The 19,028-nt window shown below is 46.1% G+C and overlaps 1 protein-coding gene across 1 annotated transcript in view; it reads left to right on the forward strand.

Moving 5' to 3' along the window:
- Nucleotides 1-19,028, forward strand: part of CFAP65 (cilia and flagella associated protein 65) — a 95,410-nt gene that overhangs the window by 24,075 nt on the left and 52,307 nt on the right. The window contains exons 18-20 of the mRNA XM_075610068.1: nucleotides 11,796-11,906; nucleotides 12,021-12,151; nucleotides 12,273-12,448. Coding sequence (XP_075466183.1) covers nucleotides 11,796-11,906; nucleotides 12,021-12,151; nucleotides 12,273-12,448 — 418 coding nt within the window. The remainder of the gene's footprint in view (nucleotides 1-11,795; nucleotides 11,907-12,020; nucleotides 12,152-12,272; nucleotides 12,449-19,028) is intronic.

Consider the following 19,028-nt stretch of genomic DNA (forward strand, 5'->3'; position numbering starts at 1 on the left):
CAACCCTTACTCCATGTCTACACATGGTGTATACCTCCACGTTGCTGTTTCAACCACAGGGCTAATGTACTGAAAATAACACAATAACCCATCCCCTACCACTGGTTAACTACATTATACCCCTGCTCTGATCCCCTTCCATTGTCAGCATCTCTGCAAGCTCTGGACACGAATAATGAGAGGTGAAAAGAGGCTCCTTCCTAACTGAACTGTACTTATTTACCCAAGTCTACGGGGAGCTACCCACGTTAGAACGTCATGATGCATGTACTGTATACCGGCTCAAAGCAAAGAACTCCTCCCAGCGTCACAAAGCCATGGCCTGCAAGATCTATTTGTACACAGCACTGCCTTTAGTCTTTTAACAAGCACAGAACAGGATAGATATAAAAATGACCTGTCCTGTTTCAGTATACTTGTGACACATAGAAGCCCCAGATAACTGTACTAGATATATAGCACGAGAGGGACAGTCAAGCCCCCACGAGTCCGCCCTGCACTGAGGCCTACTGGGAAATACTTACAGACAAGCTGAATCAGATACACTGCGCTATGTCACAGGGGGAAGCTGAATCACATACACTGCGCTATGTCACAGGGGGAAGCCGAATCAGATACACTGCGCTATGTCACAGGGGGAAGCTGAATCAGATACACTGCGCTATGTCACAGGGGGAAGCCGAATCAGATACACTGCGCTATGTCACGGGGAAGCTGAATCAGATACACTGCGCTATGTCACAGGGGGAAGCTGAATCAGATACACTGCGCTATGTCACAGGGGGAAGCTGAATCAGATACACTGCGCTATGTCACAGGGGGAAGCTGAATCAGATACACTGCGCTATGTCACAGAGGGAAGCTGAATCAGATACACTGCGCTATGTCACAGGGGGAAGCCGAATCAGATACACTGCGCTATGTCACGGGGAAGCTGAATCAGATACACTGCGCTATGTCACAGGGGGAAGCTGAATCAGATACACTGCGCTATGTCACAGGGGGAAGCTGAATCAGATACACTGCGCTATGTCACAGGGGGAAGCTGAATCAGATACACTGCGCTATGTCACAGAGGGAAGCTGAATCAGATACACAGCGCTATGTCACAGGGGGAAGCTGAATCAGATACACTGCGCTATGTCACAGGGGGAAGCTGAATCAGATACACTGCGCTATGTCACAGGGGGAAGCTGAATCAGATACACTGCGCTATGTCACAGGGGGAAGCTGAATCAGATACACTGCGCTATGTCACAGAGGGAAGCTGAATCAGATACACTGCGCTATGTCACAGAGGGAAGCTGAATCAGATACACTGCGCTATGTCACAGGGGGAAGCTGAATCAGATACACTGCGCTATGTCACAGGGGGAAGCTGAATCAGATACACTGCGCTATGTCACAGGGGGAAGCTGAATCAGATACACTGCGCTATGTCACAGAGGGAAGCTGAATCAGATACACTGCGCTATGTCACAGGGGGAAGCTGAATCAGATACACTGCGCTATGTCACAGGGGGAACCTGAATCAGATACACTGCGCTATGTCACAGGGGGAAGCTGAATCAGATACACTGCGCTATGTCACAGGGGGAAGCTGAATCAGATACACTGCGCTATGTCACAGGGGGAAGCTGAATCAGATACACTGCGCTATGTCACAGGGGGAAGCTGAATCAGATACACTGCGCTATGTCACAGAGGGAAGCTGAATCAGATACACTGCGCTATGTCACAGGGGGAAGCTGAATCAGATACACTGCGCTATGTCACAGGGGGAAGCTGAATCAGATACACTGCGCTATGTCACGGGGAAGCTGAATCAGATACACTGCGCTATGTCACAGAGGGAAGCTGAATCAGATACACTGCGCTATGTCACAGAGGGAAGCTGAATCAGATACACTGCGCTATGTCACAGGGGGAAGCTGAATCAGATACACTGCGCTATGTCACAGGGGGAAGCTGAATCAGATACACTGCGCTATGTCACAGAGGGAAGCTGAGTCAGATACACTGCGCTATGTCACAGGGGGAAGCTGAATCAGATACACTGCGCTATGTCACAGAGGGAAGCTGAATCAGATACACTGCGCTATGTCACAGAGGGAAGCTGAATCAGATACACTGCGCTATGTCACAGAGGGAAGCTGAATCAGATACACTGCGCTATGTCACAGAGGGAAGCTGAATCAGATACACTGCGCTATGTCACAGAGGGAAGCTGAATCAGATACACTGCGCTATGTCACAGGGGGAAGCTGAATCAGATACACTGCGCTATGTCACAGGGGGAAGCTGAATCAGATACACTGCGCTATGTCACAGAGGGAAGCTGAATCAGATATACTGCGCTATGTCACAGGGGGAAGCTGAATCAGATACACTGCGCTATGTCACAGGGGGAAGCTGAATCAGATACACTGCGCTATGTCACAGAGGGAAGCTGAATCAGATACACTGCGCTATGTCACAGGGGGAAGCTGAATCAGATACACTGCGCTATGTCACAGAGGGAAGCTGAATCAGATACACTGCGCTATGTCACAGAGGGAAGCTGAATCAGATACACTGCGCTATGTCACAGAGGGAAGCTGAATCAGATACACTGCGCTACTGTATGTCACAGAGGGAAGCTGAATCAGATACACTGCGCTATGTCACAGAGGGAAGCTGAATCAGATACACTGCGCTATGTCACAGAGGGAAGCTGAATCAGATACACTGCGCTATGTCACAGGGGGAAGCTGAATCAGATACACTGCGCTATGTCACAGGGGGAAGCTGAATCAGATACACTGCGCTATGTCACAGAGGGAAGCTGATTCAACCAGAGGAGTCTTTGTTTTTTGTAAATAAATGTTGTTTATCTTTTTCTTTGTTAGGGGGACCAGCCCAGCATCCACTACAACAACCACTTCCATGGGCCAGAATGTAGCACCTACATCAAATATCACCGGTCAACAAGATGCCCCTGAAGGTCCAGGTCCTGCAGCTTCTTCAGGAAGCCAATAGATAATGCCCCATCCCTCACACAGGGCCTCACGTGTATAGCTTGTAAGGGGGATATGTAACTGTAAACTCTTTCGTTGCTAGAGAGAACTACCAAGCAGAACTGCAGAGCGCTTTCTAACATGAAAAGGGGTTAACATGAATTGGGATGATAAGGCAGTTTCAGTCCACACTCCTTACCTGATTGTCAAAGGCAACTTTTTTTTAGCAATATATTTAATTTTTTAGATATATTTTTAAACAATCTGTTAAAAATTACCCAACTTGTATATTATGCTTTGGTTTTCAGAGGCCTTCTTGCCCCGGCAGTCACAGATCCAAGGTTTTAGTTGGCAGCAGTGTGCACTGTAAAGGTGACTTGGTGTGTGACACTGGTGTGTCTTTTGTGTTGAATTTGTTTAGGGACAAACAATAAATCGTTTTCTGATCCAGATTTAATTATGTTGACTCAACACACAGCGCAGTGCCCTCTTCTACTAGAGCAGGAGTGGCCAAGTCCAACCTTCATGGGCCGACAACAGGTCAAGTTTTAAAGATATCCCTGCTTCAGCACAGGTAGCTCAATCAGTGGTTGAGCCGCCTGTGCTGAAGCAGGGATAACCTTAAAACCTGACCTGTTGGTGGCCCTTGAGGACGGGGGTTGGCCATTCCTGTAATTGAAGAATCGGTTGCTCACTTGAGCCAATTCTTTGATCCATTCAGGGTTGATACTGTAGCTTGTGCTCAGAAATAATTAACCGAGCTCCATAACCCTGCAGCAATCCTCCTGTCAGCTTCACCCCAACATTTACAGGATATTGAGCCAAACAACTTGTGCTGCCATATTATCTACTTATGGAATTAGCAGGTCCTGTAACCCACGAACCAGCCCATTCTGGTGACAGCGTCCCAGCATATTTACTTCTAATCCCAGAGTTGGACAGCTACAAGAAGCACCGTGGATTTGAGACACTTTTCTGGCCCCGGGGGCCTGTTCGGTCATACTGTTTCCCCAGGTTCCAGTAACCACACTTCGCTTCTAGCCATCCCTCCCTCTCTGTGTTACTGCCCTTTGTGTGCCTTTGAGATGGAGGCTGCGAACGTGCACTATGTAACCGTCCAACCGGATCTAGATTTGGAAAACAGCCCAGGGAGCGTCACCACAGCAGGACGACTTGTTCCAGAAGCCTCAGCACATCATGCTGCCAGAATACAGCATCGTGGGGTGCACACAAAATAAAGCACCCGCTCCCCGAAGCACCTCACAGCTGAGGGACATATCTGTAAGGAAAATGTGAAACCACAGAAGGATATTGGGGTGGAGGGGGGCATGTGAGGGGTGAGGGAGAAAACCTCAGAACTGATGTATACATATAAAAAGGACAGCGGTTTAACTCTGTTAATGCATTAAAACCTTTAAGTGACCAATTGTAAGTGACCCGCCTTTATTGTTCCCAGTTTTTGAGCCTACCCAGTCATGAGAGATAGGGGAGAGTGTGTTGTGTTTCATTAGGTCCCTTAGTGTATCTCTGTATCCTTATCCCCTCTCATCTGTTATAAGTGGCTCACATTTTCGGCTTCATTTTGCATCACAAACCAGCTTAGCACAACCGCATCGTCATCTGCAAATGTAAGAAGCTTGGAAATCAAGTTTTACATTTTACGTTACCCGTAGCCAGCGCGGTTAATACCACTTTAGATTTGGTGATCTTATCCTTTATGCCAAGAAAATGCAAATATCGACATGCAAAACTTCATGTATACATTATAATGTGTTACATCCATAAAGCTTCCCTGAAATCACTCCACAGATCACAAGGTAACGCTCATGGGGCAGAATAGGTGCAAAGTATTTTGACACATTAACCCGGGGTGGCCAACTCCAGTCCTCAGGATATCCCTGCTTCAGCAAAGGTGGCTCAGCCACCTGTGCTGAAGCAGGGATATCCTTAAAACCTGACCTGTTGGTGGCCTTTGAGGACTGGTGTTAGCCAACCTGGCATTAACCCTTTCAGCTGCCAGCAACACATTGCTGGTTTATTTTTGTGTCAAATGAAACCTAGATTTCATGGTATTGTTGGACTCATTGGCTGTAACCACAGGCCATGCCCGGTGCTGAGAGGGTCTTTTACCATATGAGCAATCGGCAAACAACTTGTGAACACAGTTTCTAGTTAGCTCAGTCAGGCCTGTGACTGGAACATTACTCATTCACCTTCCACTCCCCCCTGTAATGTGTTTGGTCTTTATGGCAGCAAATGTGTTAATGTACCTATGCTGGCTAATAAGCTGTTATCACCTCAGGCTTCCCTTTAACCAAACCCCACACAGTGCCTGTTGTGCTATAGGGGGAGGGGGTGTTTGCTTCCAGCCCCAGAGCAGGGTTTGGTTTCTGATCTGTGCTGTGAGCAGATTATCTCTGACATTTTCTGTGCGTCGCTCTTTTCTGCTTGAAATCCCGAAGAAACCGAATAGCCATCGTTTAGTCCCCAGATCTTCTCCCCTACGCACCCCTGCATGGCGTTCACCCGGTCACGTCTCTGAGAAACTGGCCACATCACAACAGAGGTCAATCTGGACGATTAGGGACCGTGTGCAATGACATAAGAGGCTAGGGTGGCCAGGTGTCCAGTATTGAACCGGACTGTCCTGATTTCGGACTCTATCCAGTAAAAAATGAGAGGTAATACTGGACATGTATGTGTATGCCGGTATTACCTCTCTAGACATGTGTGTATACCGGTATTACCTCTGTCGACATAGGGACCTGACCAGCTTGGGGGAGGCACAGGATTTACCCTGGCAGGGAGAGAGCAGGGCTGTTGCTAGGGGGCTGGGCAGCTTCCTCCATCCTGATTGGCTGCTGCTGGGTAATGCAGGCAATCAGGAGGAGGTGTCAGGAGCCTGGGGGTGGGGCCAAGGAGAGGAGGAAACCGCATGGAGAGGTGTGTATGTAGTGGAGAAGCCACCTGGCAACCCTATAAGAGGCTTCCCAAATCGTCGCCCAGCTCCCCTTTTGTACCTGAGGAACATGCAAACATTGGGATCCTTATTGGTATTCAACTAAAATGGGGTATTTTAAATGAATACACTACAAAGGCAAATAAAAACAAGGTACAAAAATTACGCTGAATGTGTCCCAGGAACTGACACTGTGTATTTCTTTAATGATGCTTTTATGCATACATTATAATGTCATACCCTCCACCTGTACCTACTTACTACTGTAGGTACCTAGTTTTTCTGTCTTGTACCTATTAAAAACCAGGTGTACCTATTTCTGACAGCTTGTAAAACCTTCAGCCAATTACAGCCGCTTGAAATTTAATGACAGATTTCATAGGTCCCTATCCTGAATTTACTAAGAAACCAAGATGTACCTACTACCAGTTGCCCAATGTTGGAGGGTTTGTAATGTGTATTATTCAATACCTCCCTAAAGCCTCCCTTCAACCACTCCCCAAATCGCAAGATAACACTCATGGGACAGAATAGGTGCAAAGTATTTTGATACATTAACCCATTCAGCTGCCAGAAGGGCCAGAAAAGCATTGCTGTTTTGTTTTTGCTTTGAAACATAGATTCCACTGAATTGTTGGACTCGTGGGCTAATTGTAACCACAGATCATACGCAGTGCCGAATTACCAACTAGGCACACTACGCACGTGCCTCGAGACCCCAAAGTTAGGGGGCCCATGTAGGTTGCAGTGGGCCGGCACGCGGCTCCCCAGTTCCCCATGCAGCAGTCACTGTCTGCCATACTCTCCCTGCTGTCAGTGCTGGGATCCAACTTACGCCCGACCGAACTAGGGAGCTGCAGAGTCCCCGGACCTCACCCAAGGTCGGGCGTGGGGTGTCTCTTACCTTCTCTGGGGCGGCCGCCCTCCTGCAGCATCACGTCATGGCGACATGATGTCAAATGATGCCGTGACATCACATGGAGACGCGTTGCCATGGCAATAGCCGGAGGGGCGCCTTGAGGAAAGGCCCCCAAAGCTTGGTGCATAGGGGCCCCAGAGAGTGTTAACCCACCACGGGTCATACCCCAGTAACGAGAGGTGTCTTTTACCATATGAGGAATCGGCAAAGGCTTCTGAACACAATTTTTCATGAGCTCAGTCCTGTGCCAGGAAAATCTATTCCGACTTTTAGTGCCTGTGTTAAAAGTGGTTAAATAATTTTTTATACATTTAATACAAATGTATTCATCAGGATCTTGTGATTTTGTTTTTAACAACCTAGAAATGAATACTTGCTGTTATAAATGTGTGCATCAAGTAGCCTTGCCACCCAAAACACCCGATTGTTCTGCATCCCCAGCAGAAATTGCTGGAATAAACTGCAAGGGAATAAACCAATATCTTTTACATGTACAGTGGTGTGAAAAAGAAAGTACACCCTCTTTGAATTCTATGGTTTTACATATCAGGACATAATAACAATCATCTGTTCCTTAGCAGGTCTTAAAATTAGGTAAATACAACCTCAGATGAACAACAACACGTGACATATTACACCGTGTCATGATTTATTTAACACAAATAAAGCCAAAATGGAGAAGCCACGTGTGAAAAACTAAGTTGTTAAAACAAAAAATGGAAAACTTTTGTTTTTAGGATATCCCTGCTTCAGCAGAGGTGGCTAAATCAGTGGCTCAGTCAAAGACGGCACCACCTGTGCTGAAGCAGGATATCCTGAAAACCTGACCTGTGTGTAGCTCTTGAGGACTGGCGTTGGCCGCCCCCGATCTAGTCCATGTTCTTACAATCTTTTACTCACCAAGACAGTGGTTTCCAACCTATTTTTGTTAAGGAACCGTATGTGAAATTCTGAGGAACCCCCAACCCTCTCTAATAGCGCGTCTGAGATCAGATGCATTGTAAGGAACCCCAACCCTCTCTAATGGAGCGTCTGAGGTCAGATGCATTGTAAGGAACCCCGACCCTCTCTAATAGCGCGTCTGAGGTCAGATGCATTGTAAGGAACCCCAACCCTCTCTAATTGCGCGTCTGAGATCAGATGCATTGTAAGGAACCCCAACCCTCTCTAATAGCGCGTCTGAGATCAGATGCATTGTAAATTCTCCTGTATTTGGTACAATTTAAAAATGACCTGAAAATTGCAGGGAACCCTGTAGGGACGCCCAAGGAACCCAAGGATTCCTAGGAACCCTGGTTGAAAAACACTAAGATCATACCTTTGCATTTTGTCCCTTAAGCTGTGTTGTTTGTGTGAGGATATTGGTGAGCATTACTATTCCTGCTGCTGATGTGTTTATATTTATGCAAAACCAATGTTTCTTTTTTCTCTTTCAGCAGCTGCTCTGTGTTCTGTTCAGCGAGAAATGAACAGAGGAAATTTTCATATGGAGGTTATAATCCAGTGTTTGGCGATTTGAATGATTGGGGCAGGCTCATTACTATTTAAAACCAGAGCAGAAACAAAACTGTTCATATGAAAGAGGAAGAAGAAGAAAAAAAAACCAATATGCAGAAGCAGATGGTAAAGGGGACAGGGAGGGGAGAATAATGTAAACGGCAACTGCCTTTTCACATTTCTGTATTGGGCTAAATTCTGTATATTCAAGAATAGCCCCCTCCCTAGAAAATGTTTGTTGATGGTATTAGATGGGCAACTGAATGGCATGATATCTACAGAGAGAAGAATTCAACGGAGAAGGGAGTATTTGTATCAGGACATGTAAAATATATTTTAAATGATCTACCACTTGTCAGGTCAGTTTATCATTTCAGCTTCCATCAACTTTTTCTGATCTCCCAACATTAAAATGTTCGATATTAGTTTTGTTATTTACTTATTAAATCACTATAATTGACAATCATTTTGTATAGCCTGTATGTATGCGTGTGTGTGTGTGTGTGTATATATATATATATATATATATATATATATATCTATATATATATATATATATATATATATATATATATATATATGCAAATACAACTGTATGCTCATCTGCATGTCTTAGGCAGGTCTGCAACCCCACCTTTCACCATTATCACCCAGCATACAGCACTTCCACTGCAGCAAGGGATTCTGGCAAATGACATGCAAATGAGCACACAGTGCCACTTTTTGCCTCAAAAACCATTTTTAACATGGTTCCCTATAGGCTTAAGCTTGCTGCATGGTCACAGCTTTGAGCACAGCCAGGGTTAAGGTGCATACCCAGAAAACCCACCCACAGACAGCTGTTTCGATATATATATATATAAAAAGCACTCGCTCTTAGTGTGATACCAATGGGATGGTTTTAATTTTCTGGACAAAGTACAAATTAACACTCACAAACATCCGTATAAAACAGGCATTGTATGAGTAATACTCATGCTCCAACAGGCACTCCTGGACGCTGCTCCGCCAGATGTAACATCGGGTGTTGACACACACACACACACACACACACACACACACACACACACACACACACACACACACACACACACACACACACACACACACACTCTCTCTCTCTATAAGGAAGGGTAGAACATAAAATACGGGGGGATAAAATATTTTACCCAAGACTAATATTAATATATATATATATATGTGCAAATGTATATATTTATATATATATATATATATATATATATATATATATATATATATTAGTCTTGGGTAAAATATTTTATCCCCCTGTACCATATGTTCTACCCTTCCTTATAGATTGTAAGCACCCTGGGGTAGGGCCCTCATTACCTACTGTAACAATGTGTGTTAATGTTTCTTATTTTACTGATTTCATCCTCCAACTGTATTGTACTGCGCTACGGAGTATGTTGGCGCGTTATAAACAAATGATAATATATTTAAATATATACACACACAATGTACACAGCTGTTGTCAATTACAGTGTTTTATGAATGTGTGTGTGTGTGTGTGTGTGTGTGTGTGTGTGTGTGTGTGTGTGTGTGTGTGTGTGTGTGTGTGTGTGTGTGTGTGTGTGTGTGTGTGTGTGTGTGTGTTTTAAAGGAATATTGTAGGTCATTCTCAAATTCACAAAGGCCTTGGGGGCCTCAGAACAATAACCCAGCCCCCTTTATATGTGTCATGAAATTCCAGATGATGACCACCATGTTTTAAAGCTGTTGTTTTTTTTAAATAAATCAGTTCTGTACTATGAGAAAATACTTGTAACATTTAAATTTAAAAAAAAAAAAATGTTTTAAAGACATTTTTAATGTTTCTAATGTAGGAAGCATTTCCAAAGTGACACCCCTTCTCCTTCTGATAGGCTCTAGCTCTTGAGCCCCGCCCTCCCTATAGCAGTGCACCAACTGTATCTAGTAACTGCCCAGTCAATCATATTCCAGGACTACATTGCCCACAATGCTATGCAAGAACTAAATTAAATAACCCTGAACAAGCGATCGATTACATGAGAACGGATCGATCTGCAGCTTAGCTAATCACCTGTCAGTGTGCAGATTGTATTGGTGCACATATTGAATGGGGAAAAAAATGAACTCCAGCTTTAAAATGCTCTCAGAGCCCATCCATATTTGTCTTGATTGAAAGCCCATGAACTGGGGATTATATCACCCATATGTGTGATATAATTCGTGATTCAATGACACACCCCAAGGAAGCTAAGGACTCATTACTCTGGCTCTCCCTCAAACATCACAAACATGTATAAACGCAGAGTATTTTTTTTACTTGGTCTGGACCAAAAATTACATCTTGAAGCAAATTTCTGACTTCAGAGAGTAACACTGCATGAGAATAATTAGTAACACTCGCTCCAAATCAAAGACAGTTGACAGGCCTGTATTTCTAACTTAAGTCTTACATTGGTATCATCATTTTACCCTTGATTATTGCAATAATTTAGCATAGGTTGAACTTGATGGACGTATGTCTTTTTTCAACCTCATCTACTATGTAACTACTGTATGTAACTAATAAGGGACAGTTAAGGTGGACTGCTGTCAGGGAATAACAATTGGGGCAAAGCTCTTAAATGTATATTACTTTTATGTTACGTGTTACATAGTCGCTATTTTAGTAACAGATCTGTCAACTCTAACTGGTTGTATGATTGGCACTGTTTTGGAGCTAGCCTCTTTTTTGCCAGACTACAATGGATTCTTGCTTACAGAAGTGAGTACTATTGCATTAAAATGTCTTCTTTGTTTTTTGGTCCAGATACTTTAAATCTCATTGGTTTGGATCCTTATAGGTTGATATATATGCAGTGAGAATGAATTACATTAAGTTTAAAGGGGAGTTGTTAGATTGCTCCAAGCAGAAAGAATAAAGCTAATAAGAAAAGCAAACAGCAAAAGACACAATGCCTCATGACAAAAGAACCACTGACATCTGCAGCCTCTTCCAACTTTTCCTTAGAGGCACTGCCTGTATAACTCTTGTCTTGTTGGTACCCCAGCTCCTGGGAATCCCCTCTCTATGCCAATATTATTTAGATACTGGTGACTTCAGGTTTATCAATGAACTAGCTGAAAGTACCCAGCGTTGCTCGAGAATTCTAAGAAACAGACCTCGTACCTTCCCCTCCCTACACCCTTCTTTCTCCCATCCTCATCTCTCTCCCCCTTCCCCCGCATCTCTTTCCCTCCCATCACTGTCCTTTAATACCTTATCATCTCCCCAATTCTTTCTGCCTCTCTCTCCCCCAGCATTATTACTTTCTTCTCATGTGCCAACTAACTTCCTCTCTTTCTTTCTTTCTTTCTTTCTTTCTTTCTTTCTTCGTCTGCTATCAGTTTGGATATCCGAAGGGTTTCAGTTTGGATACCCCCTGTGTTTCAGTTTGGATACCCCCTGTGTTTCAGTTTGGATACCCCGTGTTTCAGTTTGGATACCCCCTGCGTTTCAGTTTGGATACCCCCCCGTTTCAGTTTGGATACCCCCTGTGTTTCAGTTTGGATACCCCCTGTTTCAGTTTGGATACCCCCTGTGTTTCAGTTTGGATACCCCTTGTGTATCAGTTTGGATACCCCCTGTGTTTCAGTTTGGATACCCCCTGTGTTTCAGTTTGGATACCCCCTGTGTTTCAGTTTGGATACCCCCTGTGTTTCAGTTTGGATACCCCCTGTGTTTCAGTTTGGTTACCCCCTGTGTTTCAGTTTGGTTACCCCCTGTGTTTCAGTTTGGATACCCCCTGTGTATCAGTTTGGATACCCCCTGTGTATCAGTTTGGATACCCCACGTGTTTCAGTTTTGATACCCCTGTGTATCAGTTTGGATACCCCCTGTGCTTCAGTTTGGATACCCCCTGTGTTTCAGTTTGGATACCCCGTGTTCCAGTTTGGATACCCCCTGTGTATCAGTTTGGATACCCCCAAGTGCTTCAGTTTGGATACCCCCTGTGTTTCAGTTTGGATACCCCCTGTGTTTCAGTTTGGATACCCCCTGTGCTTCAGTTTGGATACCCCCTGTGTTTCAGTGTGGATACCCCCTGTGTATCAGTTTGGATACCCCCGTGTTTCAGTTTGGATACCCCCTGTGCTTCAGTTTGGATACCCCTGTGTTTCAGTTTGGATACCCCCTGTGTTTTAGTTTGGATACCCCCTGTGTTTCAGTTTGGATACCCCCTGTGTTTTAGTTTGGATACCCCCAGTTTGGATACCCCCTGTATTTCAGTTTGGATACGCCCTGTGTTTCAGTTTGGATACCCCCTGTTTTAGTTTGGATACCCCATGTGTATGTAGACACATGTGGTGCAATTGTGCTCCAGATTAAGCAATGAAAAAAATGTGATCTCTTTCAATGAAATTTTTTGGATCCGTGGGGTGCAGTAGTCTCAGCCCCGATGGGTGAAGATGATTTTGTCCCAAATTTGCTTTGTTACATTGGGGTGTATTTGCTACTGTCTCCCGGCTGCAAAACTAGGACCAACCCAGTGCAAAAAATGCACCACAATGATCAAAAGAAAAGGAATCCCATATAAAGCAATGGGGATTTTTCCTTAGATAAGTATGGTATCATTTGCATGGATTTTGCCTGAGTATTGCAGCTGTGAGACTTCAGTAAATAGCCCTATAGGCGATGAATTTGGTATAGATTATGTAGGCTTGCCCTTTGCTTGTGTTAGATCTGTTGAGTTAATATCTTATTTATTGAAGTTACCCCATATGCCTATGTCGCACAAGCAAAGCTAGTTGTAGGAATAGTCTTAGCTCATGCTGTTTGATTAGAGCATGAGTGGCCAACTCTAGTCCTCAAGGGCCACCAACAGGTCAGGTTTTCAGGATATCCCTGCTTCAGCACAGGTAGCTAAATCAGAGGCTCAGTCTTTCACCGAGCCTCTGATTGAGCCACCCGTGCTGAAGCTGGAATATCCTGAAAACCTGACCTGTTGGTGGCCCTTGAGGACTGGAGTTGGCCACTCCTGGACTAGAGCATTTACTCACAGCTATGCCCATCGCAGGAAAGACGTTAAGTGCATTGCGGCCGGCATCGAATGGGTTAAGCCAGGTGATTCTCAGACGGTACAGATGGCGTCAGGGAATAATGACATAAAACATGCATGGCTCTGTTAGCAAATTCATGGTGCCTGTTTATGATGGCGAAGAGCAGCCTGGTGGTGTAATTCTCTTTAAAATACCCCATCTAATGCTTTCTGCCTAGCAACCTTGATCCTTCCATTCCCCTCTGCCCCCCCCCCCCCCATACCAGAAATGTGTGCAAATGAACAATTTCAGGTGGGTGGAAAAGTGGCAGCTGGTGTTGTTTCAATACAGGTTAATAAAGCCATGCGTTACCCCCTCCCTCCCTCTACCTTATTTTTTTAAACAGCCTCCAGTCTGCTTTCCAAACCCATCAGGCTTGCATTAACAAAAGGTCAGAAAGCTACTTTGCATAAAGAGCAGGCCTTTCAGTAATGAAAGGTGGCCCAAATGTAATCAGCTCCTCCCTCGCCCTCCTCCTTGTCCCCCCTCCCTGCCTCTTGTGTCAATATTTGCACTGAGCAAATTCACCCAAGTGACAGGTGTGCTGAGAAGAGCCTCCTCTCCAAAAACCAATATCCTTTCTGCGGACATGCGTTACCTGTATGTATGTATGTATGTATGTATGTAAGTATCTATACCTGTATATCTATATGGATGTTTTCTTGTCCACTGATAAATTGGAAAGCCTTGGCTATTTGGGGGAGGGCTATATATAAAGTCACAGTCTCTGGCTTCACTCCACAACTGCCCAGGAACTGGGAGACAGCTGGTTCCACCTGGGAAACTTCTGCCAACGTGTCACTGCGGCGAGGCAGAACTGCAGACACTTCCCTGCCTTAGCACATAGAGGAAGAGCTTCAGGTACCTTCCTACCTGAGCAAACAGAGGCAGAGCTGCAAGGACAATCCCATCTGAACACATACACACAGAAGAGGCAGCGCATGCAGCAGCTACCTTACTACCTGAGCACACAGAGGCAGAGCTGCAGGTACCTTATTACCTGAGCACACAGAGGCTGCAGGTACCTTACTACCTGAGCACACAGAGGCAGAGCTGCAGGTACCTTACTACCTGAGCACACAGAGGCAGAGCTGCAGGTACCTTATTACCTGAGCACACAGGGGCTGCAGGTACCTTATCACCTGAGCACACAGAGGCAGAGCTGCAGGTACCTTACTACCTGAGCACACAGGCAGAGCTGCAGATACCTTACTACCTGAGCCACAGAGGCAGAGCTGCAGGTACCTTACTACCTGAGCCACAGAGGCAGAGCTGCAGGTACCCTACTACCTGGGTAGAACGGCATGTACCTTTTACCTGGGCACAGAGGTAGAGCTGAAGGTACCTTATTACCTGGGCACAGAGGTAGAGCGGAAGGTACCTTATTACCTGGGCACAGAGGCAGAGCTGCAGGTACCTTATTACCTGGGCACAGAGGGAGAGCTGAAGGTACCTTATTACCTTGGCACAGAGGCAGAACTGCAGGTACTGTACTACCCAGGCGAATAGAGTTAAATCAACAGGTTCCCGAGTACACAAGCAGAACAGTAGGTATACTGTATATTCTTACCTAGCACATAGTGTACATACATGTACAGCTGTGAGCCCAGAGAAAAGCAAAGCAGCCTTAATGTTATTCTGCACCCATGGGTGCCTCTACTCTCAGGCTAGTTTCTATATCAGGAGACCCTGTTTCACGTGTTATGTATTTTGCAGCAGAAGGGTTGTGTCTGGTTGCCACTTGCCCTGCATTATAATTACTTTCTTCTCTCCCTGTGTGTGGGTACAGGTCGCATTTACTTCTCCCTCTCTCCTTCCCTCCCTCAGTAGTCCCTGCTGCTTCCCCCTGTGCCCCTTCCCGGTGTTATCTCTCCCCCCTCCCTCATTAGTCCCTGCTGCTTCCCCCTGTGCCCCTTCCCGGTGTAATCTCTCCCCCCTCCCTCATTAGTCCCTGCTGCTTCCCCCTGTGCCCCTTCCCGGTGTTATCTCCCCCCCTCCCTTGTCTTCCTTTAATCCCAAGTCTCCTCTTCACTTTCCCTGTCCTCCCCGCATCTGATCCGGGCTTCTTGTCCCGGACAGGAAGGGTTAACATCCCATGACTTGTTTCAGTTTCAGGCATATGGAGTAAGGAGGATATCCCGGGTCAGAATATCCTGGCCCGGCCAAGACTGGAGAGGGGGACCAGCGGTGAAGAAGACCCCCTCCTGCCACCAAGAGACCCCCGAGGACCGTCCTGTTGTCACGGGTCAGCCCTGCACTTGCCTGACGTCGAGCCAGGCGTGCAATGCCTGATGTCAAAGTTTTGTTCGTTCGGCTCGCGTTAAGCAGGTCCAGCTTCTCTGCCACCCGTGCCAACTGTGCTCCTGCGGCGCTCCCTGCGCCTGCGGCGCTCCCTGCTCAGCTCCTGCGGCGCTCCCTGCTCAGCTCCTGCAGCGCTCCCTGCTCGGCTCCTGCAGCGCTCCCTGCTCGGCTCCTGCAGCGCTCCCTGCTCGGCTCCTGCAGCGCTCCCTGCTCGGCTCCTGCAGCGCTCCCTGCTCAGCTCCTGCAGCGCTCCCTGCTCAGCTCCTGCAGCGCTCCCTGCTCAGCTCCTGCGGCGCTCCCTGCTCAGCTCCTGCGGCGCTCCCTGCTCAGCTCCTGCAGCGCTCCCTGCTCGGCTCCTGCAGCGCTCCCTGCTCAGCTCCTGCAGTCCTCCCTGCTCCTGCAGCGCTCCCTGCTCAGCTCCTGCAGCGCTCCCTGCTCGGCTCCTGAAGCGCTCCCTGCTCAGTCCCTGCAGCGCGTTCCTTCCCCGCTCCTGCAGCGCTCCCTGCTCCTGCAGCGCTTCCTGCTCCTGCAGCACTCTCTGCTCGGCTCCTGCAGTGCTCCCTGCTCAGCTCCTGTAGTGCTCCATGCTCAGCTCCTGCAGCGCTCCCTGCTCGGTTCTTGCAGCGCTCCCTGTTCAGATCCTGCAGCGCTCCCTTCTCGGCTCCTGCAACACTCCCTGCTCGGCTCCTGCAACGCTCCCTGTCAGCCTCTGCAGCTAAATTACACTTTTTTAGACCACTTTTTGCTCCTGCATTACTCCCTGATCCATCTGTCTGCTTGCACTCCCTGCTCTGAGATCCTACAACACTGCTGCATCACTCCCTGCTATTGCCCTGTATAATCTTGCCGTCTGTCCCTGCACCACTGGCTGTTAAAGTATTCCCTTCTCATAGCCCTCACACACCCCCATGCAGCACCCCCTGCTTTTTATACCCATACCATATATAATCACCCGACTCTGTTTTATCTTCTCTACCACTTGCTCCTGCTCCATTATTTCTCTTAACATGCTCCAGTCCGGAGTCACTCCCTGCTCCTCTTGTTTATACCCATCTCTGCATTAATTGCTGCAGCACTTACTGCTCCTGCTTGCCCCACTCCTCACGCTTCCCCACTTCTGCATGCTCCCACCAGCCCCCACATCCTGCTAGGTAGGGCTGATGCCGGCTCCAGATAACTTGAACCAATTTAGCCAGTGCAGGATTTAATCTTAAAGAGGATATGTCTAAATCTCCAGGCTGCAAACCTGGAGCAAAAAGCAGAACCCGATCTGTCATGTAAAACAAAACCAGTCACACAGGGCTTCCCTTTTTGATCCAGTTTTGCAGCCTGGAGATGTTGATACTGTACCTAAATTGGAAGCAATGGCAGAAGTGGCTTAACCCTTTTGCATCTCTCAGGGGCCTGCAACACATTTTGTATTTACTAAACACGGAGGAAAAACCATTTGGAATGCATTTTAGACATGTGTATACAGTATTTCTGCTTTAAAAGGGAGAGGGGCGCCCTAAAATAAACCAATGGTACTTTAGATAGAACCTGTAGCTGCAGTAAAACACAGAAGTGCTACTCTTTGTACATCATATTTTAAAAGCAGTAGTGGTATCTAGTACCATCATACCACCACTGGCCATAAGAAAAATAAAGACAAAAACAACCTAATTGCGTTTTATTTTTAATACATTGGCGATGACATCAGCTTTAGCCAATTCTATTTTTTTTTCATTTTCATTCCAAATATGCCTGCTCTCTTCCAAACGCCCAGCAGCACATTGCAAAGGGGGTCCCCCTCCCAGCCATGGCACCTCTGCTGGTGTTGCCAGTTATATACCATTCAAATTCAGTTTCCTTGATTCAATATCTGACTGATTTCAGTCTTTGGAGGTTGGCACCTCTGCATGTCTTGCTGTCCCCACTGGCATAATCTGGATTGGATAGACCTGTGCTGGTAATCTGAAGCAGTGGTGTTCAACTCCAGTCCTCAAGGCCTCCCAACAGGTTGTTGCTTACCCCAGACTGAGCCATTGATTGAGCCACCTGTGCTGAAGCTGGGATATCCTTAAAACCTGATCTTTTTTTGGGGGGGGGGGAGATTTTGAGGACTGGAGTTGAGCCCCCCTGATCCAGTCTGGAACCCTGGATCCTAAATTACCACAAACACCTGCTTCAGTAAATGGCCTATATTCTATACACTGAAGCAGTGTTCCCTTTGCTCAAGAAGATGTAAGCTTCTGAACACATTGGTTAGGAGTCAGTGCCCCTGCTCCTATCAATGATCTAAGTACCTGCTTATCTCCCATTTAATGTTGTTTCCTCCCGTGCCCTAAATACCAGTGAGCCAGTCCTGTTTTTAAATAATAGTTTTCTGTGGAGATCAGTTTAAATGTCAGATCTATTTAAAAGGCCAACATGAAAACAGGACTGGTCATACATAGTGTTTCTAGATCTGCAATCAGGTGGCCACACAAGGTACCTACCGCACACACCTGTGTTCAGAGACACACTGTGTTCCTCACCCATGGCATGTCACCATGTCCTGTTTTAAAATGTGTTTGTTACTTGTTTACCATTTCCTGGGCTCAGGTCCTGTTTCTAACCTTACATGGTGTCTTAATCTCTGCTCCTGTCTGCCATGTGTCTGCCTGCCGGACTGCACCAGACCTGCAAACCTGGGCTGAAAATAGCACCTGATTTTGCTAATTAAATATCCAGTCGAAAGCAATATTTTCCTGGACAAATTTGATGCCAATTGATTATTTACTTGTTAATACGGTCCGGGGCTTCTTCAGGATTTGTTCTCTTTGATTCTAAAAAATAATCAAAGAAAATAAATCCTACTGTTTGATACATCTAGTATTTTTTTTTATATCCTTGTTTGATTTGAACCAGTTTTGCAACCATGCGACATTGAAATATACAGCACCCCTTAGCATGTGCAGTACAAATATCAACTACCTTACATGTTTGTGAGGTTTAGAATGTGCAAAACAGGGTTTTATGTTGTGTGCTACAAGTAACCCCCTTACACTCTGTGACCTACCTAATGGGGCTTACCTAAAGATTGCTGCATAGACATTATATGCAGTTTATAGGTGATGTATCTCTGCAGTAACTGTGTATGTTCTCAGTATTAGAAAGACTAGTAATACATTTCTCTGATTAAGTTCAACCAGATGGTAAGTGTGTATCCATGTATGGGACACCTGGCAGTGTATAGGTCCCATGGTCTCCCACTTCATGTGAGATCTGAGGAGAGTTTGTTGTGTTACATGTTGTGTGACCGTGTCAT

Source organism: Ascaphus truei, chromosome 7 (genome assembly GCF_040206685.1).
Source record: "Ascaphus truei isolate aAscTru1 chromosome 7, aAscTru1.hap1, whole genome shotgun sequence".
Classification (NCBI taxonomy): domain Eukaryota; kingdom Metazoa; phylum Chordata; class Amphibia; order Anura; family Ascaphidae; genus Ascaphus; species Ascaphus truei.